Source organism: Leptonychotes weddellii, chromosome 4, assembly GCF_054177405.1.
Source record: "Leptonychotes weddellii isolate Sample4059 chromosome 4, ASM5417740v2, whole genome shotgun sequence".
Lineage (NCBI taxonomy): Eukaryota > Metazoa > Chordata > Mammalia > Carnivora > Phocidae > Leptonychotes > Leptonychotes weddellii.
Genome location: NC_138372.1, coordinates 17,925,655 through 17,950,753, shown reverse-complemented (window position 1 = coordinate 17,950,753; position 25,099 = coordinate 17,925,655). Strand labels below are relative to the sequence as shown.

Below are 25,099 nucleotides of genomic sequence, written 5' to 3'. Positions count from 1 at the left end.
ACCCGCCTGATTTACTTTCCGGATTCCTGGGTCCCACGAGCGGTCCTGTGTCTCTCCTTCCCCTGCCCTTTGCCCAAACCTGGGCCTCCAGTCTGCCTAGATTGCCTGGTCTGACCTGCCTCACCATCACTAAGTGTTCACTAAGTATTTGCTGTTAATGATGGTAATGGCCTCAGTCTGGCCAAGAGGATCCTTGGCATAAAAGAAGGAAAAGGGCTTTGGGGTCAGGAAAACTTGGATTCTAATACTAGCCAGTTGTGCTTGCTGTCTGGGCCTCAGTTTATTCATCTGTGAAGGCAGATGGGGTGGGGAGGGCGGGTGAAAATGCCTGCCTTGGAGTTTGTCGTAAGGATCAAAGATACCACCTACTGTATGCAGAGGGCCCAGCAGCTCACCGACCAGCGGCTCTGGGAGCGGGCTGCTCTTGTCTTGTTGCTGGGGGACAGGCACTGCTTCCATGGGTGGGAAGGAAGGTGGCTGTGAGCCTTCTGATGAGGACCCTCCCATGGGGTGTCTTCTAAGACAGGGCATCTGCAGCCGAGCAGTGAATGGGGGGCTGCAGAAGCCGAGGGGGAGGGTCATGACAGATCAGCTAGGGAGTACCACCACTCTGCCTGGGAAGGCGGGGTGAGGTCCCTGATGGGAGGTTCCCTTGGGAACCCACCAAAGTGCCCTGTGGGGACAGAATCAGCATTTGGGTGTCTGCCATGCCCAGAGGTGCCAATGCCTAATTATAGTCACACCAGCAAGGACTTTTTCTCCCCCTGTCTCTTCCTCTGAGCTATCAGGGAGGAGAAGCTTGAGACTGAACAGAACACAAAAACATTGAAAGCAAACAGGACCAGGCTTTTTAATACACAGAAGTACCCCGGGGATGGAGAAGCCACAGGAGCATCTCAAGCAGGTGCAAGGGTCTCCAGAGAAGCTAACAGGGCTCTGGCGAGAAAGAATCCAGGGGCCGCCTGCGCTGCACTAAGTCCAGCTCGTTCAAGGACTGCTTCCCCTGGGGGTCGTCGTCTGGTGAACCCCATCTGTCCCAGCATTGATGAGGTTGCTGCCAGATGCCCATGCGGCCTTGGCAAGGCCCTTTCTTTCTCTGGGCCTCAGTTTCTCTAGCTGTGAAATGCCTCTCTTTTCTGAAGGCCCCGCCAGACTTTGCCAGCCTGTGAAAAGATCTGAGGTCTCGGTTCCAAGTGGAAAATTAAACGTGTCCTGAGCCCAAAGCCGCAATAAGCTCTGGTAGGCCTCAGAGGGTCAGTCAGGCAGCGAGTCCGAAATCAGGCAGCGAGTCCGAAAAAATGATCTCCTCTGTGTGGTTAGAAAATAAAAAGTTTTAAATTTGTTGTTTAAAGATGTTAATTGCAATGTCATTCTTTTTTTTTTTTTTTTTTTTTAAGATTTTATTTATTTGGGAGAGAGAGAATGAGAGAGAGCACATGAGAGGGGGAGGGTCAGAGGGAGAGGCAGACTCCCTGCCGAGCAGGGAGCCCAATGCGGGACTCCATCCAGGGACTCGATCCAGGGACTCCAGGATCATGACCTGAGCCGAAGGCAGTCGCTTAACCAACTGAGCCACCCAGGCGCCCTGCAATGTCATTCTTAACAGTTTCAGTGAGACATAACTTACATACCATAAAATTTACCTCTTCTATGTATACAATTCCATGACTTTTAGTGAGTTTACAGACTTGTGTAACCATCACCACGGTCTAATCAGAACACTCAATCATCCCAAAGAGATCTCTCACGCCTGTTCCCACCCGCACCCCTGGCAACCACTAACCTACCTTCTGCTTTAGCAAGTCCCCTTCTCTGGACATCTCGTGTAAATAGAACCATGCATTATGGTTTTTGCATCTGGTTTCTTTCTTTCTTTCTTTTTTTTTTTTTTAAGATTTTATTTATTTATTTGAGAGAGAGAGAGAGCATGAGGGGGGGAGGGTCAGAGGGAGAAGCAGACTTCCCGCCGAGCAGGGAGCCCGATGTGGGACTCGATCCCAGGACTCCAGGACCATGACCTGAGCCGAAGGCAGTCGCTTAACCAACTGAGCCACCCAGGCGCCCGCATCTGGTTTCTTTCACTGAGCATGATGTTTCTGAGGTTTGTCTGTTTTGTAGCATGTATCATACTTTCTTCTTTTTTATGGCCAAAGATTATTCTATTGAATGGATATACCACATTGTATCTATTTATCGTTGATGTATGTTAGCGTTGTTCCCACTGTTGGGGGCTTATTATGAATAATGCTTCTATGAACGTTTGTGTAGAATTCTTTGTGTGGATATATGTTTTCAGTTCTCTTGGATAACTTCCTAAGAGTGGAATTGCTGGGTCATACGATAATGCTGTGTTTAACTCTTTGAGGAATTGCGAAATTAGGTTCCAGGTGGCTACACCATTTTTCCATTCCCATCAGCAATGTTTAAAGGTTCCAATTTCCTCACATCCTCGATACTTGCTTTTCTTTTTAATTACAGCCCTCTTAGTGGGTGTGAGGTGGTAACTCATTGTGGTTTTGATTCACATTCCTACAATGACTAATGATGTTGAGCATTTTCTCGTGTGCTTATTGCCATTCAACATCCTCTTTTTTTTTTAAGATTTTATTTATTTATTTATTTATTTATTTATTTATTTATTTATTTATTTATTTCGAGCACATGCAGTGGGGGCGGGGAAGGGGAGAGGGAGAGGGGAGAGAACCTTCAGCAGACTCTGAGCTGAGTGCGGAGCTGGAGGTGGGGCTTGATCCCACAACCCTGAGATCATGACCTGAGCCGAAACCAAGAGTTGGATGCTTAACTGACTGAGCCACTCTAGTGCCCCCCATTCAACATCCTCTTTGACAGAATGTTAGTTCAAATCCTTTGCCCCCTGAGGTGCCTGCTTGAGACTCTCTCTCCCTCTCCCCCTGCTCGCATGTGCTCTCTCTCCCCCAAAAATAAATAAATAAATCTTAAAAAAACAAATCCTTTGCCCCATTTTAAAACTGAATTGTTTGGGACCCCTGGGTAGCTCAGTCATTGGGCATCTGCCTTCAGCTCGGTCATGGTCCCAGGGTCCTGGGATCGAGTCCCGCATCGGGCTCCTTGCTCGACGGGAGGCCTGCTTCTCCCTCTCCCACTCCCCCTGCTTGTGCTCCCCCTCTCGCTGTGTCTCTCTCTCTGTCAAATAAATAAAATCTTTAAAAAAAAACTGAATTGTTTATCATTTTACTGAGTTTGAGTTCTTTATATATCCTAGATACAAGTCCTTTAGTAGATATGTGATATTTGCAAATATTTTCTCCCAGTCTGACTTATCTTTTTTTTTTTTAGTTGGCTTATCATAAATGTGAGGGTTATTCCTGGACTCTCAGTTCTAGTCCATTTATCTATGTGTCTACTCTTATACCAGTAACATAATGTTTTGCTTGAGTAGTTTGACAGTATATTTTGAAATCAGGAAGTCCTCTACTTTGTTCTCCTTTTTCAGAATTGTTTTAACTATTTTGGCTCCTTTGCATTTTCATATACATTTTAGGATCAGCTTGTCAATTTCTACAAAAAATGTCTGCTAGGAGTTTGGTAGGGATTGAATATATACATCAATTTGGAGAGAATTGCTATCATAATGATATTGAGTCTTTCAGTCCATGAACATAGATTGTCTCTCCATATATTTATACCTTTTAAAATTTCTTTCAGCAATGTTTGGTAATTTTATTCTACAAGTCTTGCATGATCTTTATTCCTCAGTATTCGCCTCTTTTGAGGTGATTATGTGCAACGTTACATTTTTGCAGTTATTTTAATATGGAAAAAGGGAAAGAAAGAAAAATAAAAATATCCTGAATATGCAACATTTGAGAAATTAGCAAAGTATGGTCTGTTCTATTGATGGGATATTTTGGAGCTCTTAAAAGTGATTGTTATGTGTTTCCCCTAGAAAGATCACTCTGATCATGTAGGACCATGGAGAATGTTGATGATAGGGACAATATCTAATTCAGCTCCCTTTTCCCAGGAGGGAGCAGACAGCCAAGCACAGACTACATGCTCCGTGAAATAGCTATCAGGGCAGGCCACCAAATACTTGTTTCTTTTCCTGCTGTACTTCTCCACTCCTTGAAGTTAGTTGTGGCCATAAGACTCGCTTAATCGCTGAAACATCACTCCTGAGCAGAAACTGTAAGAGCCTGTGTGCAACCTCCCATCCTCTTAACCTCGGCAGATGCGGCTGCATGCACCTGGGGCCTGGAGTGAGGATGACAAGTACAGTGAACGCGAATTACAAACTGATTTAAGCCCCTGCGAGATTGGTGGTGTTTGTTACTATAGCATAACCTGGCTAATCTCATTCTGAATAGTATAAGGATACATGAAACTAAAGAGCAGAATGTGAAATTCCGTCTTCTCTGATTGAAACTATGAAAAACAATGCCTGAATATGGGCTGTAAATTTGAGGAAATTAAAGCCCGCTAGAGTGTGGGAGGACGAGATTGTGGGTGAATTGTTTCTCTTTTAAACCTTTTTTTTTTTTAACATTTATTTATTTATTTGAGAGAGAGAGAGCACGAGTGGGAGGGGCAGAGGGAGAGGAAGAGAGAGAATCTTAAGCAGACTCCACGCTGAGCTCAGAGCCCAATGTAGGGCTCGATCCCACAACCATGAGATCACTACCTGAGCCAAAACCAGGAGTTGGGCGGCTTAACCGACTATGCTACTCAGGTGCCCCAATTGTTTCTCTTGTAAATGTGTCTTTTGGGTTCCCGGACCCAGTGCATTATTATATGATATGACAATGTGTCCCAGGGTGAGGCCACTCAGCTTTGCAGGTGTGGGTAGTTTGTTTGGGAGGTGACGACAGAAAGCAGAAGAGAGTGGGGGGAGAGACAAAGGAAGCAGGCAAAGCACAACGGAGGATGGGATGTGTCTTCCAGGTTGCTGCTTTGGGTGGTGGAGCCTGGATTCCAGAAAGCCTGATGCAGACCGAATGCCTCCCAGAGTTGTCTTTTTCTGAAGAGGAGGCTGGGGCTTTCTCCAGCAGTTCCACGAGGGCCTGAGGGCTGTTCTCGGGGCGCTAACTGCCCGCACTTCTAGACTGTTCCTAAACCAGCAGGCTGAGCTGCAGCTTCCAGGAGAGCCCAGAGGCGGGAAAGTGGAGGCCTGCCTGGCAGACACTTGGAGTGGGGCTGAGTGGGCACGCGTGGAGCTGCCCACCCCTGCTGAAGCTACACTCTGACGGGCCACTCTTGTGTGTTTGCCTTGCTGGGGACACTCACCATGGGGCCTCATCTGGGGATCCCTTGAGGAGGGCCGGCTGTTTACGATGACTCCCCCCAATCCCAGGACACCCCAGGACCCCTCCAGCCTCTTTGTGCTGAGGCCTCCTGGCACCTGCAGGAGACTTTCTTGGGCTGGAGCTCAGGCTGCCTGTCTCCTGCGAGGCAGCTCCCGCCTGGGGGCAGCACACCCCAGCAGCCTATTTCCTGCAAACACAATCAGCTCCCTCCCACCACTGTCTTCTGCTTCTACTGCCAACCCTTCCCTCTCGGGATTCTTGGGCAGGAGTCCGATACCCGGCCCTGCAGTCCCAGGGGACACCCCCCACCTCTCCAACTGGTCTTCTTGAAGCCCCCTCACCCTATCCCACCCCCCTCTCTAATCTCTGCCTCCGGTATCCTCATGGCCTTCAGGATAAGGCCCTCCCACCAAGGCAAGGCTCTCTTCCTTCTAGCCTCTCCCTACCTTTCAAATGCCACGTGCTGCCCCCAGGCCCCCTCTGCTCCAGCCCTGGAACATGATGGCTCCTTCCCTAAACCTACCCTACCATTCACACCTCCCTACCTTTGCACATGCTGTTCCCACTGTCTGGAAAGTTCTTTCCCTCCTCACGGCTCGGAGAACCCTTCCTCATCCTATAAGTCTCACTCCAAGTGGACTTCAGGCAGAGAATTTCTGTAGGCAATCAGTGTCCCCTGCGCTGCCCCCCCTTCCCCCCACCCCCCCACACCATGCACAGCTGAGATTGTGGTCTTGGGTCAGACCCCTGCCTTTGCATCCTGGCTCTGTTATGTGTATGAGTCAGGAATTTCTGCAGTAATACTGTGTAAAAAAACCAGCTCAGCATTGGGGGCTTACAACAAGCCTTTATTTTTCTCCCTTATTGGCAAAGGGAGGGAGTAAAGAACTGAACCAGAGCAATAGCACGATATGCCTGGCGCCGTGAGTACTTTACATATGTGATTTCACTTACTCTTCATGCCGACCCTAAATGGAGGGTACTAACCTGTTTCAGGATGAATGAACCAGACATCCAGAGAGACTACAAACCTTGCCTGGGGTTAAGTGGCAGAGCCAAGGTATGAACCCGGGCACAATACAGTCATGTGCTTTTACTGCTTTGCTGCCCCCAGAGAATGGATGCCCTTGTTTTGGGGAAAAGATAAGAATGTGTTCAGGACAGTCAGGCCCCACATCCTTTCTCTTACTTTGGGTGCACTGAAGTCCTTCCTGATGGTCTCCTCGCTCAGAGCAAGACTTCTGAGGCCTTTTGACTCTTTAGGTCCGCCCAGGAATCTGGTCTCCCTGGAGACCCTGTTCCTCTGACAGCTGGACCCGGCATCTGGGAGGGCAGCTGGATGATGCACAGCTTACTGGATAGGTTCCCCATGTTCCTCTTCTAGGGTCTGGACTCAAAGGATTATAGAGCTCTGGGCTCTTGGAGCAATGGAGTCACTGGGCCTCACTCAGGTGGCTGAGCTGGGGGACAGCAGGGAAGGGAGCTGCCCTGGGCTGGAAAAGGAGTTGGGGCACAGCTGGGTAGGGAAGGAATTGTCCTGGCCTCACAGCTTCACTCCTTGTTACCAGCACTGTGTAGCGCATAAGAGCAAGGCTGGGACGCAGGCCTGCCCCTAGCCAACTGGGTGGCCTTGGGCAAGTAGCATCTTCCGGAACCAGTTTCCTCATCCATGAAATGAGATAAGGAAACAACACCCTCGTGGGCTTATAGTGCATGGAAGGGGCTTTGCATTGGGCCGGGCACATGGCAAGTGCTCTATAACTGATCACTGTTCCTACTTTTTAAAATTTTTATCGTTCAGCTCTCAAATATCCATAGCCATGTTTCAGGGTCAAGTGACTTTTCTCCCCTAAGCACACCTCCAGATCCATTTCTCGAGCCTAAATACATCAGGAGCTATGTGACCTGGAATACATCATTTCTCCCCTCCGGGCCTCAGTTTTTCTATCCATAAAGTGGGGGTCATCACACCCAACTTGTAGGAATGGATGAGGCTAAATGAGATAATATAACAGTCCCATGTCCCCTTTCTGAGCCTTAGTTTCCCAATTTGTAAAATGGGTTAATAGGGTTGTTTGGCTCTAAGGAGATAGTTTGGCAGCTATTTAGTGCACACGGCAAGAGTTTAATAAACTGTAACTTTATTTTTTAATTTTAATTTTTTTTAACTGTAGCTTTAAAAACATGTCCAGTACAGAGCAGGTGTTCCAAAACTGGAAGAGGAGTCTAAGTCATCTTCCAAGTTTTAAATTTTTATTCACTATGATAGAATATATTCCATCAGATAGAATATATTTTATCATATAGAATATAATTTCCATAATGTCCTTACTTGTTTTCATTTCCCATACCCTACTTGTTCTAAATGATTGGGTCTTCTATGCCACTTTTTCTATCCACATGGGTAACAGAGATTTAACTAATTGTTAGGGTTATTACGATTATGATTATATATGTTTTGTTTTAATATACCAAGGAAATACACATTCCTCTGGTAGTCATTGCAGTTGATGAAGAACCTTCATACCCATTGTTTTATTAATTCTCCTAACAACCTGTCAGGTATTATTACTTCCATTTCATAGGTAATAAACTTGAGGCCGAGACAAAGACTTGCCCAAGATCACATGGTGAGTTGGGGGTAGCACCAGGACTTGGATCCTGTCATCATGCCCACACCCCACACGGTCTCTCGGAATGGACTCGAAGCTCCCTGAGGGCGGATCAGTGTCCCTTCTTAGACTGTCCCCTCTCAGCTCTGCATCCTTCAGGCTGTGTGTGCCCCAGCTGGGGTGGAGGTGTCTCCCTACTCTAACTGGTCCAGGGCCAGAGGAGCGGACAATCCCTGTCAGTCTGTGCTGAGGGCCTTCTCTATGCAGGGATCCCTCACCCTTTGGGTGCTCCCACTTCTGAGGGGGAGATGTTACACTAGGGAGTAGAAAGTGGGTGTTTCTTTTTTTTTTTTTTTAAGATTTTATTTATTTGACAGAGAGAGACACAACAACAGAGGGAACACAGCAGGGGGAATGGGAGAGGGAGAAGCAGGCTTCCTGAGGAGCGGAGAGCCTGATGCGGGGCTCGATCCCAGGACCCTGGGATCATGACCCGAGCCAAAGGCAGACGCTTAACGACTGAGCCACCCAGGCGCCCGAAAGTGGGTGTTTTAATAGAGGTTCAAACACCATGCCTTGGGCCGGCCGCAGGGAAGCGGCCCACGGAGTAAGACAGGGGTGTAGAGGCGGGGTGGGGCTCCCTGGGCAGAGATGAAAATGGGGAAGGCCAGGCCCATCTCGACCAGAAGTAGCCCAGTGCGCGGTGGCATGTGTGGATCCTCGTGGCTTCGGGGCTGGGCGGCGGGCTCTCGGGGCAAACCGGTCCGCGCTCCTGCTACAACTTGCCCGGCGCCCGCCAGTCCGCCACCCGGACTCCGGAGCTGGTGCTTCCAGTCGGCGGAAGCGGGACCCGCTCCGCTGGAGCGTCCGCAGCGCCGCCGCCCAGCCGGGGGACTTGGGCAGCCGCTTCTGCTCTCCGGGCCTCCGTCTCCACATCTTTCTGCACGACGGCCACAGGAAGGCCCACGACTCCGTGGTCGCGGGGGTGGGAGCGCCCCCTGCCTCCGCCGGCAACACGTGGGCGTGGCGGGGGGGGGGAGGCCGGCGGAGTCCCCGCGCCCCTCCCGCCCGCCGCCGCCGCCGCCGCCGCCGCCCCGCCCCCCGCCCGCCTGAGGGCGGAGCCACCGGCCGCCCCCTTTATCGGCTTGCAGGTCGTCGGGGACGCCGAGGCCCAAGGGTTCCAGCCGGCCGGTCTCGCCGCCGCGCTTCGCCCCGCGGTAGGTACAGGGCTGGGGAGAGGGGAGCGGGCCGGCGGCGGGCGCAGGGGTGCTTCCGGGGGCGGCGGGCGCGCGCGCAGGGGGCGAGGCCGAGCGGGGCCGCGGGGCCGGAGCCGGAGCACCCCGGGTGAGAGCGGGAGGATCCTGGGGGACCCGCTGGAACGGAGCACATCCGAGGGAGTGGGCTGGGCGGCCGGCCGGCCTGGGCGAGCGGCGGTGGCGGGGAGGAGGAGAGGCCGGGGGCTCGCTGCTCCCCCTGCAGGGGAATCTAGGGAGACTCCGGGGGCACAGGGGGCGCGACTACTTGGGACCGGATGATGTGAGGGCGTCCCACTTGGGGGATGCCTAGGCCGGTTGGGATGGGGAGGCCTGTCTTGGTGTCAGGAAAGCATGGAGGTTTCCCCTACCCAGTGAGGGGAAGGGGAGGGAGCCCCACACCACCCATAGCATTTGCTTTAAGCCTGCAGGCTTTGAGGACCCCCAGAGGGGTTTCCCTGGGGCGGCCCGTGCAGGCCTGGCCTGAGTGAGGGGCCTGGTCAGGCCGCAGCTGGCGAGTTTGAGAGTTTGATGGATTCCCAGAGCCTGGCTGCACCTGGCTGGATGGCCCAGGACCTTATGTTTTAAAGCTCCTGTGGGAGAGGGTTCCAGCCTCACGTCAAGCGGCTTGTGCCACCTCAGAACCCCTTGGTGAGAGGCTGCCCCACTCCAGCCTCAGTTTCTGTGACTAGAGGGGCCCTTGCTGGCTAGAGGTGAAACTTGGGTCACTTTTCCATCCCGTGCTGGGTGACAGTAGCCAGCTCACCCAACCTCTCTGAGCCTGCTTTCTTCCTACAGGTTCTTCTTCCTTGTCCTCAGAGCATTAGTGAATCTGAGTTCCACAGAATTCCTTTGACTTACTTATTCTGTTCTGATTACAGATGGAGGCCCAGGGTGCAGTTACAAAAAACAAAAATTATTTCTGTTCAGTTTTGGAAGAACTGGAAGAACTTTTTCTTTTTTTAAAGATTTATTTATTTGACAGAGAGAGACATAGTGAGAGAGGGAATACAAGCAGGGGGAGTGGGAGAGGGAGAAGCAGGCTTCCTGCTGAGCAAGGAGCCTGATGTGGGGCTCGATCCCAGGAGCCTGATGTGGGGCTCGATCCCAGGACCCTGGGATCACGACCTGAGCCAAAGGCAGACGCTTAACGACTGAGCCACCCAGGCTCCCCTGGAAGAACTTTTTCTTAAACACATTCTGCCGAGTTGGGGAATTGGTTTGCGTTGAGGGAGGTGACCCAGTTGCTGGGAGATTGGGAGGCTAGCCAGGGATGAAAACTTTGCTATGTAATCTGTGGGCACCCACTGGATGCCTGGGAGTTGACTACAGTAGATGAAGGGCAAGAGCACTGGTTTGGGAGTCAGATGTTGTCCTGGCCATCCTGCCTCCTGGGCTGTGACACCGGCTTACGTGGAGGTTCAGAGTCGCTTTGAGGGAGAGTTGAAATGTATGTGAAAGTTCTTTGTAAACAGCAAGCCACTCTAAATTACTAAGGTTAGTGCCTAATCTTATTGATAGTATTTTGGGCCCTTATATGGTATTGTCCTTGTCAGGACCCCTCAAGAGTATTTACCTCTAACAACTCCTGTGTTAACACAGGTCTGGCCTTACTATTATTATTGTGATTATTATTTTTAAGTAGGCTCCAGGCCCAACATGCGGCTTGAATTCATGACCCTGAGATCAAGAGTCGCGTGCTCTACCTACTGAGCCAGCCAGGTGTCCCCCCTCCCGCCTTACAGTTTTTTTTTTTTGTCTGAGGTTAGACTTTGTCTTCTATGGCAAGATAAAGTTTTCTTTAAAGGAATGTGCTGAACAATCAGGGCCCAGAGAAGCAACAATGAATATTTTGCATGCCAAGATGGAGGTGAGAGAGAAAATGGAATTACAACCAATTAATACTCATAATAGGCGTTTTTTTAGTTAGGCTATTAAGCTCCAAGAGGGCAGGGTATTAATACCCTTAGTTCTTACCCTTAGCTGGTAGTTAGCTGGGCTGTTGGTTCCATGAGGGAAGTGTCTTAACGGTTTTGTTCACTGCTGAAGCTCCAGCCCCTGGCACATACTCGGCCTGAAACAAATATTGGAACGTCTCAGGGCCTGAAGGGCCCTTTGACGTTACCGGTAAATTCATTCTGTCCTTTGACATTTGGAGAAACAGGGCCAAGAGGGGAATGGACTTGTCCAAGGTCCCACAGGGATTGAACGGCTGAGCCAAGACTCGAACCCAGCAAAAATAGCAGAGCCAGGCTGTGCCAGAGCCGACATGGCATCTATGACTTTGTTTTGCTGTCACAAGAGCCCAAGGGGTAGCTGTTACTATCCTTCGATTATGAATAAGGAAATAGGCTCAGAGAGGTTAAGGGACTTAAAAGCAAAGTCACACAGCCGATACGTGTCAGACTTGAAATCCCACTCTCACATAATAATGGGGACCTGGCTTCTCTTTGAAATAGTCTGCCCGAGGTGAGTGGTAGGCACCCTCCCTTGGGGCGTCAGCTCTCCCCAGTGCTACACAATCACTACCTGCGTGCCTTCTCTCAGGACTGGATTTTCCTTAGCCCGTAGGCATTTTGTTTGTGTGGGTGAGGGCTGTCAGGGCAGGGAGTCTGTCTGCTTGCTTCACCCTGTGCCCCAGCTCTGTAGTTTTGTGCCTGTCATGTGCACTAAACTCAATGGGATGGGTAAAACTGGGGGCTTTCCCACTTCGAAATCCATTTTTTTTTTTTTTTAAGACTTATTTATTTGACAGAGACACAGCGAGAGAGGGAACACAAGCAGGGAGAGTGAGAGAGGGAGAAGCAGGCTTCCCATGGAGCAGGGAGCCCGATGCGGGGCTCAATCCCAGGACCCTGGGATCATGACCTGAGCCGAAGGCAGACGCTTAACGACTGAGCCACCCAGGTGCCCGTCAAAACCCATTTATTGCCCCATCCCTACAACCTGGTCATCTGTTTTGCCCCCCAGGTATTTAGGGGACTCTTTGGCAAAGTGTATCAGGGAGAGACCAGGAGGAACTGGGGCAAGCCTGGATTGAGGAGCGAGGTGAGGAGGTTGACGTTGTGTTTAGGAAAGGGGAATGGGAGGTGGGAGGGCAGAGGAGGACCGAGCTTCTCGAATTCACAGGAGCTCCCACGTGGGCCCTGGAGATCTCAGTGCTGAGGCTCAGCCAACCTGGAAGCCTCTCAAACCCACAAGACATGCCCTGGCCAGGCCACATGCCTTTTGGATCACCTGCTGGCATGGTCTACCCTTTTGACCCTCCCACTGGGGGATGGAGCACCTGCAGCTGAGACCCTTTCCCTGGTGATTTCACTTCCCAGCCACCTCTTTTGGGTCTGTGCGGCACAAATGCGAATCTTCAGGGCTCTTTGGACCCAGAGAGGTTACTCTGAATGGTCTATGCTGAGGAGAATTCAATTATGAAATGAGGTCAGTGTCCCTAGAAGTTCAAACTCCAGCCAAATTTCCCTGGTCCTTACATGTATCCTCAGAGAAAGGTAAACTATGCAAGAGACACAGTTAACCAAAGCCCCCAAATCCAGTGGAACCAGCTACTGAGGGCTAAAAGAGGACAGTTTTTTAAGACGATGCCAAGCCAATCTCTAGGGCTGAGGATATTTCAAATACTACTACTCAGGCTGGGGATAATTCAAATACTACTACTGTTAATAATAATTAGTTACTACTACTATTAATAGTTGATAATAACAGCAATTATTTATCGAGTCCCTAAACTGTGCTAAAACTTTATTCTAATGAGTTTAATCTTTATAGCCATCTATGCTATAGATAATATTATAATTCCCATGAGGGAGCTAAGGCTCAGAGAAGATGAGTCACTTGTCTTAGGTCACACAGCTAGCATGTGATGGACGCAGGCATCAGACCTGGTTTTTGTGAATCTGAAGTCCATCTCCTTCATGAGCCTTTCTGGTGTCCGCTTTCTTCTTTATTTCTAACTTCTTTCCATTATGATTCCTGGTGAGTAGGAACAGAAGCCGGTCAAGTTTGCCGGACATCCATCAACCAGGCCCTGGTCACCTGGTCTCAGCCCAGCTTTGCCCGTCTTGCCGTGTGAATCTTGGGTAAGTCACAACTTTTTAGCCAGCCCTGGGTTTCCCCCGACATTTCATGTGGAGGGTAATGCTGAGCTTCCTTCTGCAGCTGAGGCCTGGCTAGGAGGGCAACGTTTAGCTGGACTTTGACCTGTGTGGGAATGGTGATGGTGGGGAGGGGGAAGGGAGAGGTGGAGGTTTTCTTTAGCCCCACCCTCTGGTGACATCACACAAGACACCTCCAGCCCTTGGAAGCCCCGCCCCTAGTGACTGTCACCTGTGGAAGTGCCACTCAGTGCTTGGCATCTGGTGAATTTGCCCAGTCCCACAGCGGAAGCCATCGGCCCGCAGGCTCGAGGAAAACCCCTAGGTAACCTAGGCTCGGAGAGGGGCCATGGAGGGTGGCCCGAAACAGGCAGGTCCTGGCAGCCTGGTGGGCAGATGACTCTGAAGATTCTCTGGGGGTGGTCTCTGGATACCTACCGTCCTCCTTTCAGCTCATGCTGGACCCCTGCACCTTTCCATGGAGTCAGGAGATGGGAACTAATTCTGAAAATAGACGTATCCAGATGGAATGGGGCCTCTGGGTGAGGTCTAAAGGAAGTAGGGAGCAGGATCTCTTTATCCCAGGATGTAGCCTCTGGGTTCTGTGCTTAGGCCTCACTGTGTCTGTTGGAGGAGGAGGGCCCTGAGGGCGCTATCACCAGCTGAGGAGGTGGCTGTGAGCTAGGGCTTCCTTGGCGTAGAGCCAGGGGGTGGCTGGTAACGTGGGGAGCCTGAGGTCCCTGGATGCGTGTCAGTTGGTAGAAGACTAAGGAAACAATTTATGGGAAAGGCCTTGGCTACCTGCTTTAGACCATTATCTTCCAAAGTAGTTCTGTGGAATGCAGATTGGCGTGACAGGAGCCAGGGTAGCCTCTGTGTGTGTGTGTGTGTGTGTGTGTGTACACACGCATGTATGTGTGCGTGTGCACCTTGGGGAGGAGCTCCTAACCTCTCTGAGTTTCACTATCCTCAAAAAGAAAATGGGCATAATACCTGCCTCAGCAGGCTAGTTATGAGAGTTAATTGCAACAAGGTTATAAATAGTAAGCATATAGTAAGCACACATTTCAGCTGGCTTTACAATATAATTATTACTAGGAAAAGAATCCTTGGTCAGGTAGGCTTGACAAATGGAGGTTCAACAAAGCAAAGCTGCCTTCTTTGCTGCAGGACTTCTCAGAGCCTTTAATAGGCTGTTATGACTTGGAAAGTTCTAAGAGTGGGATATGGAGCCTTGGACTAGATTTAATGGATCACAGGGACCCAGGAGCTAGGCCACCATCGCACACATTATCATTCCCTGGTCTTTTTCCCTTGTGGTGGAATGGAAACCTTGCTGGATTGGGCAACTCCGGGGAAGGGCTTCCTGTCTCTGGGCTCTTGTTTTCTCAGTGTAAAACAAAGGTGCTGCATGAGACACTTTCAGAGGCCTTTTCTGGCTTCCTGAGGTTCTGAGTTGGAAAGCCAAAGTTGTAGACAAGGGTAGAGGCTGAAGCCCAGCCTCTTGGGGAGGAGAGGACCTCCAGTGCTGGCTTCTCCACTAGCAAGGCCGGCCAGGCGGTTCTCATGGACGGAAGCGGCCAGCAAGGTCTGCTTCCTAAACCTGACCTCGGCCATGCTGTCTGGGGAATGGGAAGTGGGAGAGTCCTGCACCCCCCTGTCCAAAGCACCCCTTGTGCAGTATTGTAGCGACTTGTTTAACTCCTGCCTCCTCATTGGACTAGGAGAGGCCAGAGACCAGAGCTGACTTGAGAAGTGTAATTGGCGGGGGCGCTTAGGGATGCAGGTCAGGCTAGGTTGAGGAGGAGGGTGGGCTTGTCTTGATACTGCATTCGCATGGCAAGCTCCCTGCATTTATTGGACTTGTGTCAATTATTGGGGGGGATTTGGGGGTGATTAGGGTGCTGCTGGTGGCAGAAACATGAGAGCTTTATCCTGCCCAGATCTCCTTGCCTCTTACAATGACTGGTGCAAAGGTAGTTGCAAAAAATATCTGACGAAAGATGGACAGAAAATCAGGGTACGGAGTCCAGTAAGCTCGCTGGAGGGATGGGAGTTGTCTGGCAGGTGCTAGTGTTTCAATAGATACTGATTTAATGAATGACACAGTGAATGATGATAAGCCTGAAGTAAGCAACTGGTTTCAGGCAAAACTATATAGAAAGTATATAACTATGAAATGATTACTAGCACTTGTCACCTTGTCTTGCGAAGGACAGTTTAGGGTAGTGGTTAAGATTGCAAACTGAGTCCAGACCATGCCTCTGCCTAGCTTGGTGGGTGGGCAGGGTCCTTAACATCTCCATGCCTCAGTTCCTTATCTGCAAAATGGGAATAATGATAGTACCTACTCACAGGGTGTTATGAAGCATAAATGAGTCAATTATATGTAAAGGGCTTGAAACGGTGTCTGGCACGTAGCGGGTACTGTATAAGCATTTGCTATGATTTGTTTTCCTTTCGATAATCTGCACCATACCATGAAGTCCTGGGGGCAGGGGTTAAATCTTTTTCCTCTCTGCCGTCCCCTGGACCCAGCACAGGACCTGAGGCAGAGGAGGGGCTCAGTAAGTGTTTGCTAAATGAACAAATGAATGAGTGAATGAATATGTTTCATATGGTACATTATATAACCTATACAAGGGGAGTAGACAGGGCGGGGGTAGTAAGGAGGTCCCTTGGAAGTGGCAGTTTGAACTGGCCCTAAAGGCTTTCAGGGGAGGGAAATAGAGGGTGATAAACAGAGTGTGATATCGGGTTAGGTGGGAAGTAAGGGTAGGAGCAGGGTCTTGAATGGCAGGGTGTGAAGGGTTAGATTTGATGTCTTTGGAATTAGCAGCCGTGGGTGGGAATGGAAAGGCTAGAGGAGGCATCTTCTGAGTGGAGGTGTGGCTGAAGGAAAGGGCTGTTTTTACAGAATCAGTTGTTAACTGGGGACTTCCAGGGGAAAAAAGTGACTTTTTGAGTTGGGGACTTTAAAAGGTATGAAGTGTTATCGGGATGCTGTTATGCTCTTTGATTCAACAAATACTGAATGCCAGCTACCTGCAAAGCACTGCGGGTTCACAAAACAATGAGACTAACTGCCTACCCTTATGTGAGCTCACATTAACGATTTTAATGCCCATGAGAAATGTTACGATGGTCAAAGGATGGGTATCTTATGGTAGGCACTCAAGTAGAGAGGTCATCATCAGAGGTTCAGGGGGCCAGGGAAAGTGTCACAGAAGAATGGGTTTTGAGGGATGAGTAGGAGTTTTACCAGGTAGGCAAGATGAGGAAAATGTCTCAGGCAGAGGGAAGAGCTTGTGTAAACCTCTGGACATGTGAAACAGGCTCAGGGGTGTGGTGAGGCTGTGGCTGGGTTGGAAGTGCACTGTGGCCGAGCAATAGGGCAGGAAAAGGTAGCAGGGACCAGATCGTGGAGGCCGATGGAGGGTCGGTGGGAGACCCTGCCACTCCGAAGGGGCTAAAGGTGGAGGCAGTGGGTCTGTTAGCTAGGTCACTGTCACCGGCAGGTGAACACAGATGGCGACACGAACATGGGAGAAAGCAGCAGGGGCTGCCGTGTGGACCTGGACTGGAATGGAAGTGGCTGAGGTAGTGAGCCACCTCCATTCATTCCTCAAGCATCGCTTGAGCACCTACGGCATGCCAGGCACGGTTCTAGGCACTTGGGATGCATCAGGGCGCACAACAGCCGTCGGGGCAGAGCTGCGATCTTCCTTAGGATGACTCCTCTCTTCGGAAACTCAGTGTAGGGGATAAAGAGGGCGGGAAGGAGGGAGTGAGAACTGGGCTCCAGAGCCTCCCAGCTGCTGCTCGCGGTGGCCCAGGGCACCCTGACTTTGCTCTGGCCTCTCTCCCAGCTCCCGGCCTGGCCCGCAGCCATGGCCACAATGGTGGCCCAGAAGCTCAGCCATCTGCTGCCCGCTTTGCGGCAGGCCCACCGGGAGCCGCGGCGCTCCGGGCGGCCAGAGCCCGTGTTCACGGTGGCCCGAGCCGAGGTGCCGCGCCTCTTCTGGAAGCCGTACATCTACGTGGGCTACCGGCCGCTGCACCAGACGTGGCGCTTCTACTTCCGCACGCTCTTCCAGCAGCACAACGAGGCGGTGAACGTCTGGACCCACCTGCTGGCCGCGCTGGTGCTGCTGCTGCGGCTGGCCATCTTTGCGGGGACCGTGGACTTCTGGGGAGACCCCCACGCCCTGCCCCTGTTCATCATTGTGCTTGCCTCCTTCACCTACCTCTCCCTCAGCGCCTTGGCTCACCTCCTGCAGGCCAAGTCCGAGTTCTGGCACTACAGCTTCTTCTTCCTGGACTACGTGGGCGTGGCCGTGTACCAGTTCGGCAGCGCCCTGGCGCACTTCTACTACGCCATCGAGCCTGCCTGGCACGCCCGGGTGCAGGCCGTCTTCCTGCCCACGGCCGCCTTTCTCGCCTGGCTCTCTTGCACTGGCTCCTGCTACAACAAGTACAGCCAGAAGCCTGGCCTGCTGGGCCGCACCTGCCAGGAGGCGCCGTCGGCGCTGGCCTACGCGCTGGACATCAGCCCCGTGGCGCACCGCATCCTGGTGTCCCCCGAGCCGAGCGCCGCTGACCCCGCCCTTCTCTACCACAAGTGCCAGGTGGTCTTCTTCCTGCTGGCCGCCGCTTTCTTCTCGGCCTTCGTGCCCGAGCGCTGGTTTCCTGGCAGCTGCCACCTCTTCGGGCAGGGCCACCAGCTCTTCCACGTGTTCTTGGTGCTGTGCACGCTGGCTCAGCTGGAGGCTGTGGCCCTGGACTACGAGGCCCGGCGGCCCATCTACGAGCCTCTGCACACCCGCTGGCCCCACAACTTCTCTGGCCTCTTCCTGCTCACCGTGGGCAGCAGTGTGCTGACGGCGTTTATCCTGAGCCAGCTGGTGCGGCGCAAACTCGACCAGAAGACCCAGTGAAGGGCCGGGGCTGGGTGGGGCGGGGTGGCGGCTGGTAGGGGAGGGAGGTAGAGTGGGAGCCCCGGGGTCCCGGCTTGGCTCCAGAGGGGAACAAGGCCTGGTAAAGTTGTTTGTGTGTGGCCTGCGGTGACTTTCTGTGCACGCCTCAGCTGCCAAAGGCGGTACTAGCCAGTCCCTGGATTTGGGGATTGGCCAGGAGCTGCTGGGGTTCACTCCTGGCCCTGCCCCAGCCCCCTGCCCTGGGAGAGGAGAAGAGATAAAGATGGGTGCTGCCGACCAGGCTTGCCTCTCCCCATTGCCTCTCACTAGGGGTGAGGATCGGGGGCCAGCTGGGGCCAGGACCCTGGTTGGGAGCTTCCAGATTATCTGAGAGGGGGTGAAGGTAGACTTTAGGCCAGAGGCAGAAGAGGCCTCAGCAAACCCCCCGCCCTCCGCCAGATTTCACTGGTGGACAGGGAAGGGGCAGGCCCCAAATGTATGTAGGATCTTACCATCCCTTGAGCTCCAGCCTGGAGTTTTGGAGTTCCACAGAGTGTCCAAAAGTAGAAGATGGTGCTAGGGAGAAATGGATCCCACCCAGTGCCCATACCTCCTCAGTCACTGTCCCACACAGTGAGCCCCAGCCTTTCTAGCTCTGGCCTCTGTGACCCACACATCTTGTTCCCAGCCTCTCTCCTGGTTTCCTTGTCCATGATTCAGTTACCCATTTCAGTGTTTCCTGGGCCTCTGCTCAGAGGCAGGCTACCAGCTGAGTCCTGTGGATCAATGCAGGATGATGAGAGTTTTAATACGGGAATGACCTGTCAGGGGAAGCACCAAGGAGGAATAATGCTGCCTGCGACCCTCACGGTCTTGGGTTGGGAAGGGTGAATAGGAGTTTGCAGATGAAGAAGGGCATTCCAGGCAGAGGGAAAAGCCTCTACAAAGGCCAAAGACGTACTGAAGGGAGTTCAGCGGCGCTGGAGGTGGGGGTGGTCTGGACTCCCGATATGTCCAGGATGCAATAAAGGACTGATAAGAGCAGCCTCTTTGCTTTTTGCCTCCTGTCCTGGGAATGGGGCCCTGGGGCCCCCATGGACCTGCTTAGCATGTTGAGGAAGTTTTCCAGGGCATGCTGGGGCCCCCAGGGGTGGGAACAGGGAGGAGGAAGGCAGTTCATGTTTTCTCTTTGCCTGGCGGTGGTTGGGGGCCTTATACACTATATATATGAACTTTTTCTTTTTGGCAGGGAAGGCAGGGCATTTTTATTACCAAATAAGTTTTAGAAGTTAAAGGAATGTGTAAAATTTTATATAAGTCCACTTTGTAATTTGACAAAGATTTCATTTTTGGGTCTTTCCTTCAATCAAGAAGGATTTTATATGTTAATTTTTATAATACTGCTTTTCCACAGTACAGTTTACAATACAGTTTTCCACAGTACAGTGAAGGAAAATTAGGAAGTACTGATAAAAAAAAACCCAAGTGAATAAAAAATATCACTCTGCTGGGCGCCTGGGTGGCTCAGTGGGTTAAGCGTCTGCCTTGGGCTCAGGTCAGGATCCCAGGGTCCTGGGATCCAGTCCCACATCAGGCTCCCCGCTCAGCGGGGAGTCTGCTCTTCCCTCTGCCTGCTGCTTCCCCTGCTTGTGCACGCTCTCTGTCAAATAAATAAAATATTTTTAAAAAAAATATCACTCTACTGCTAAACTATCCTGTTTATAGGGGCGCCTGGGTGGCTCAGTTGGTTAAGCATGTTGGACTCTTGATTTTGGCTCAGGTCATGATCTCAGCACTACGTGGGTCTCCGCACTCAGGGGGAGTCTGCTTGAGATTCTCCCTCAGCCCCTCCCGCTACTTTCTCTCTCTAAAATAAATCTTTTAAAAAATATCCTGTCTACGTAAATATGTCTATAGCTAATATACATATGTAAAGAACATCTATGGGGACTGTGGTTAGGGATGGAAGGATGAGTGGGATGCCAGCACTTCCGCATTTCTGAGGAGCTTTCACAAGCTTTACCTCACTTGATCCTCTTTAAAATCCAGGGTCTCTCTTAAGCTGTGAAGGCAGAACTAGGAGATAGTTTTGGGAGCTGACAAACCTGGGACTCCAAATTTTTAGGTTTCATTTTTAACCTTTTTTAAAGGTTTTATTTATTTGACAGAGAGCGAGCAGAAGTAGGAAGAGCTGCAGAGGGAGAGGGAGAAACAGGCTCCCCGCTGAGCAGGGGTCCCAACGCAGGGCTGGATCCCAGGACCCAGGGATCATGACCTGATAAAGGCAGACACTTAATCAACTGAGCCACCCAGGTGCCCCACCCCTTTTTTTTAAAAGATTTTATTTGAGAGAGAGAAAACGAGTGGGGGGGAGGGGCAGAGGGGGAGGGAGAAGCAGACTCTACGCTGAGCAGGGAGTCGGAGCTGGGGCTCCATCCCAGAACCTTAGCTGGGATCATGACCCGGCAGAAGACAGACGCTTAACCCGCTGAGCCACCCAGGCGCCCCCTTCTTAACGTTTTCTAAATCCTCTCCCATGTGGTTTCATAGTTATGCTTGGATTTTTTTTTTTTAATTCAAAAGTAATTCATAAACTCTAGTGTATGGTTACCACTTCGGGTAGTGCTGGGGACGCCGGCTTTGGGGTTGGCGGACCGCAGCCTTGGCTCCACCTTTCCTTTTGGGATGACTGTGAGGATGCAGCTGTGAAACTGGAAAACCCTGAGCCCGGGGTAGTTACGTTTACAGCAAGAAAGTGCAACTAACTAGCGAAAAGAAACGCATATTCCTTGTGTATTGTCGTGAACGCGTTCACACAGGCTAATCGCGGGAAGGCAACTCTGTAATTCGAAGATCACAAGGGACGTGAAGGCCTTGGGAAACCGAAACGTTCTCCACCCACCAGACGACCCTGTGAGGCCATCGGCTGAGAAAGAGGGGCGGGACTGATGCTGGGGCGGTGCGTGCGGCGGCGGCGGCGTAGCTCCGCCCCCGGCGTTGGCGCGAGATCCGAACGTCGGGGGAGGCAGTTATAGCCGTTCCGTGAGGCTGCGGAGAGCCCGAGCCAGGTGTCCTGCTGGCTGGGTCACGGCAGCGGCCATGAGGCGGAGGGCCCCTGAGGAAGAAGCCTGCGGCGTGTGGCTGGACGCGGCGGCGCTGAAGCGGCGGAGAGTGCAGGTGGGACGTGGGGGCGTGAGAGGGTGTTGGAGGAGGGGTTGGGGCCTGGAGGAGGGAGAAGGGGGTGGTGGAGGTCAAGTCGGGGTCCGAGAAAGGAACAGCTTTGGGACTTCTGAGGCTAGGGGGAGTGGAGCCTGCAGAAGGGTGAAAAATGGAGTTTGGGAAGAGTGGAGAGGAAATGGGACGAAAGGCAGGCAGGTTGTGAATGGGGAAGGAAGAGACTGGGACAATAAAGCTTCGAGGTGTGGTGGAGAGAAAATTTGCTGTGAGGAGTGTTGTTTTCTTTGTTTTTTAATTGAACTGTACTTGACGTTCAATATCTAGCACGTCATAGTGATTCGATATTTTTATACATTAAGAAATCCACAGGATAAGTCTGGTTGCCATGGTCACCATACAAAGTTACTACAGTATTGACTATATTCCCTACGCAGTACTTAACCTCCCCATGACTTACTTATTTTATAACCGGAAGTTTGTGCCTCTTAATCCTATTCACCTGTTCCTTCCGCTCCCCAGCCCCTCCCCGCTCTGGTAACTAACAATTTGTTTCTTACACCTATGAGTTTGTTTCTGTTTTGTTCTGTTGTTTAGATTCCACATACAGGAGAAGTTGTACATGTTTTGTCTTTTTCTGTATGACTTACTTCACTTAGCATAATACCCACTAGGTCCATCCATGCTGTCGAGAATGGCAAGATTTCATTCTTTATGGCTGTGTAATATTTCATTGTATATATTTACCACATCTTCTTTACCCATTCATCTGTTGATGAACACTTGGGTTGTGTCCATATCTTGGCTATTGTAAATAATACTGCAGTGAATATAGGGGTGCATATATTTCTTCATTTGCTGTTTTCATTCTCTTCAGATAAATGCCTGGGAGTGGAATTACTGGATTGTAATTCTGCTTTTAAGTTTTTGAGGATCTTGTATATTGTTTTCCATAGTAGCTGCACCAATTTACATTCCAGCAACAGTGTATCAGAGTTCCCTTTTCTCTACATCCTCTCCACACTTTCTCCACATCCTCTCCAACACTTACTTTTTGTCTTTTTGATAATAGCTATTCTAACAGGTGTGAGGTAGTATCTCATTGTGGCTTTGATTTTCATTTTCCTGATAGTTAGTTAGTGATGTTGAGCACCTTTTCATGTGTCGGCCATCTGTATGTCATCTTTGACAATAGTCTTTTCAAGTCCTTTGCCCATTTTTTAATTGTTTTTTAAAATATTGTGTAACTTTATATATTTTGGATGTTAATCCTTTATCAGATGTGTGATTTGCAAATATCTTCTCCCATTCAGTAGGTTGCCTTTCTGTTTTGTTGATGGTTTCCTTCACTCTGCAAAAGCTTTTTCGTTTAATGTAATCCTATTTGTTATTTTAGCTTTTGTTGTCCCTGTCTGAGGAGATTTGTTCAAAGAAATACTGCTCAGACTGATGTCAAAGAGCTTACTGCCCATCTTTTTCTTCCAAGAGTTTTATGACTTCAGGACTTAACATTCAAGTCTTTAATCCATTTTGAATTTATTTTTATATGTGGTGTAAGATAGTGGTCCAGTTTCATTCTTTTGCATGTAACTTGTCCAGTTTTCCCAGCACTATTTATTGAAGAGACTGTCTTTTCCCCATTGTATATTTTTGTCTCCTTTGTAGTAGATTAATTGACCATATACATGTGGGTTTATTTATGGGCTCTCTGTTCTATTCTATTGATCTATGTATGGGTCTGTCTTTGTGTCAGTACCGTACTGTTTTGATTACTATAGCTTTGTAGTATAGTTTGAAATCAGGGAGCATGATATTTACAGCTTTGATCTTTCTCAAGATTGCTTCGAGTTTTTGGGGTTCCATACAAATTTTAGGATTTTTTTTTCTAGTTTTGTGTAAAATGGTATTTTGATGGATTGTATTGAATTTGTAGATGGCTTTGGGAAGTATGGATATTTTAACAATATTCATTCTTCCAGGCTATGAGCAGAATATATCTTCCCATTTATTTGTATCTTCAGTTTCTTTCCTCCATGTCCTACAGTCTTCAGAGTACAAGTCTTTCACCTGTTTGGTTAAATTTATTCCTAGATATTTTATTCTTTTCGATGCAGGTGTAAATGGGATTGTTTTCTTAATTTCTCTTTCTGATAGCTCATTATTAGTGTGTAGAAATGCAACCATAGTTGAATAACTGTCTATGGTGACAGCTTCCTTCCTGGAGCAGGTTCTCTAAATTCTTTTAGGTAGTTGGGGGAAGGTCAGCAGTTATTCCTGAGCCTGTTGTTCCTTAAAAATAATCAGCCTAAAATAATACATATGCCAAAGAGGCACACTTTGGGTGGCAAATTTTGCTCCCTTACAGTGGCTACAACCTCCTGAACAAAGTAATTGAGGGCTGTTAAAAAGCATTGTACAACTAAAGTCATTTTTTGAGAAATAACAAATGAACCATCTGTTCCTTAAAAAAATTTTTTTTTTTTACTTAAAAATGTTTTTGGGGCAGGTACGTTCATCTGGTACATAATTTAAAATGCATGGCAGTGATAGGCAGCGAAATATCTCCCTAATACTTTTAACCATCCTTGGCCCATCTCAGAGGCCACAACTTTCTTGTGCATCCTTCCAGACATATTCTATATATGTACAAGCAAACGGTATCTATTCTTTCTTGTAAATAGTAGCATATTCCACATTGTTCTGCAACTTGCCTTTTCTCACTTATTGCATCTTATGTATCATTTCATATGCATCCACAAAGAGCTGCTTTATTCTTTTTAAAAAAAAATGATTTTATTTATTTGAGAGAGAGAGAACACAAGAACACAAGTGGGAGAGAGGGGGCAGAGGGAGAGGAAGAAGCAGACCCCCTCCCTTGCTGAGCAGGGAGCTGCTTTATTCTTTTTAAAGACTAGATAGTATTCCATTATATGGAATAGTATCCATTATATGCAATAGTATTGCCTTAGTCTGCTCAAGCTGACAGTAACAAAATACTATACACTGGGTGGCTTAAACAACAGAATTCATTTTCTCACAGTTCTGGAGACTGGAAGTCCAAGATCAGAGTGCTGGCATGGTCAAGTTCTAATAGTGACAGTCTTCTTGGCTTGCAGAGAGTGAGCTGCCTCCTCCCCATGTGCTCACATGGCCTTTTCTTGGTGCATGTGTGTGTGGTAAGAGATGTGTGTTAAAAATTTTGGGCACGGGCACCTGGGTGGCGCAGTGGGTTAAGCATCTGACTCGGTTTCAGCTCAGATCATGATCTCAGGGTCGTGAGATGGAGCCCTATGTCAGGCTCCTCACTCGGAGTAGAGTCTGCTTAAGATTCTCTCTCTCTCTTCCTCTCCCCCTCCTGCTCATGCTCTCTCTTTCTCTCTCTCAGATGAATAAATAAATCTTAAAAAAGAGTTTTTTAAACTTTGTTAAAAACTGGTTCTTTGACTTTTTAAGACTTCCAGCCCAGAGCAGAGTCCTAAAGATTCCCTTTCATAGGATGTAGAAACCTGCCTTTTCCTAGGGTAGCTATCAAATAGGCACACATTTGTTTGAGTTTTAATGTCAGTCATTAATAGGCAGTTGCTCAGGGCCAGTATTTTAGAAAATATGCCCCTTCCCACTTGATCCCTAAACAAATTGTCTGCTGTTTTGGGGCAACTAATGGGGTGGCTCATAGTCTAGCCAGAAAATAGATGCCTATGTTTGGAGTGAGTTTGCTTCTCTCTTGGTCCCACAGAGGCATGACAGGCTTGG

At 49.7% G+C, this 25,099-nt stretch overlaps 2 protein-coding genes across 4 annotated transcripts in view; both read left to right on the top strand.

Moving 5' to 3' along the window:
* The first annotated feature begins 9,009 nt into the window (after window positions 1-9,009).
* Window positions 9,010-19,216, top strand: PAQR7 (progestin and adipoQ receptor family member 7). Of its 3 annotated transcripts, XM_081817780.1 has the most exons (5): window positions 9,010-9,114; window positions 12,121-12,198; window positions 12,280-12,585; window positions 13,146-13,241; window positions 17,126-19,216. In XM_081817780.1, the coding sequence occupies exon 5, from the start codon at window positions 17,147-17,149 to the stop codon at window positions 18,191-18,193; it is 1,047 nt and encodes a 348-aa protein (XP_081673906.1). In that variant the 5' UTR covers window positions 9,010-9,114; window positions 12,121-12,198; window positions 12,280-12,585; window positions 13,146-13,241; window positions 17,126-17,146; the 3' UTR covers window positions 18,194-19,216. The 3 variants fall into 3 exon arrangements, with proteins under 3 accessions (XP_081673906.1, XP_081673905.1, XP_081673907.1); XM_081817779.1 differs by lacking the exon at window positions 12,280-12,585; XM_081817781.1 differs by lacking the exons at window positions 12,121-12,198; window positions 12,280-12,585.
* Window positions 19,217-20,652: 1,436 nt separating this feature from the next.
* The window catches only part of AUNIP (aurora kinase A and ninein interacting protein), a 30,661-nt gene continuing 26,214 nt past the window's right edge, over window positions 20,653-25,099 (top strand). Inside the window, exon 1 of the mRNA XM_006747981.3 lies at window positions 20,653-21,349. Coding sequence (XP_006748044.2) covers window positions 21,272-21,349 — 78 coding nt within the window. The 5' untranslated portion in view covers window positions 20,653-21,271. The remainder of the gene's footprint in view (window positions 21,350-25,099) is intronic.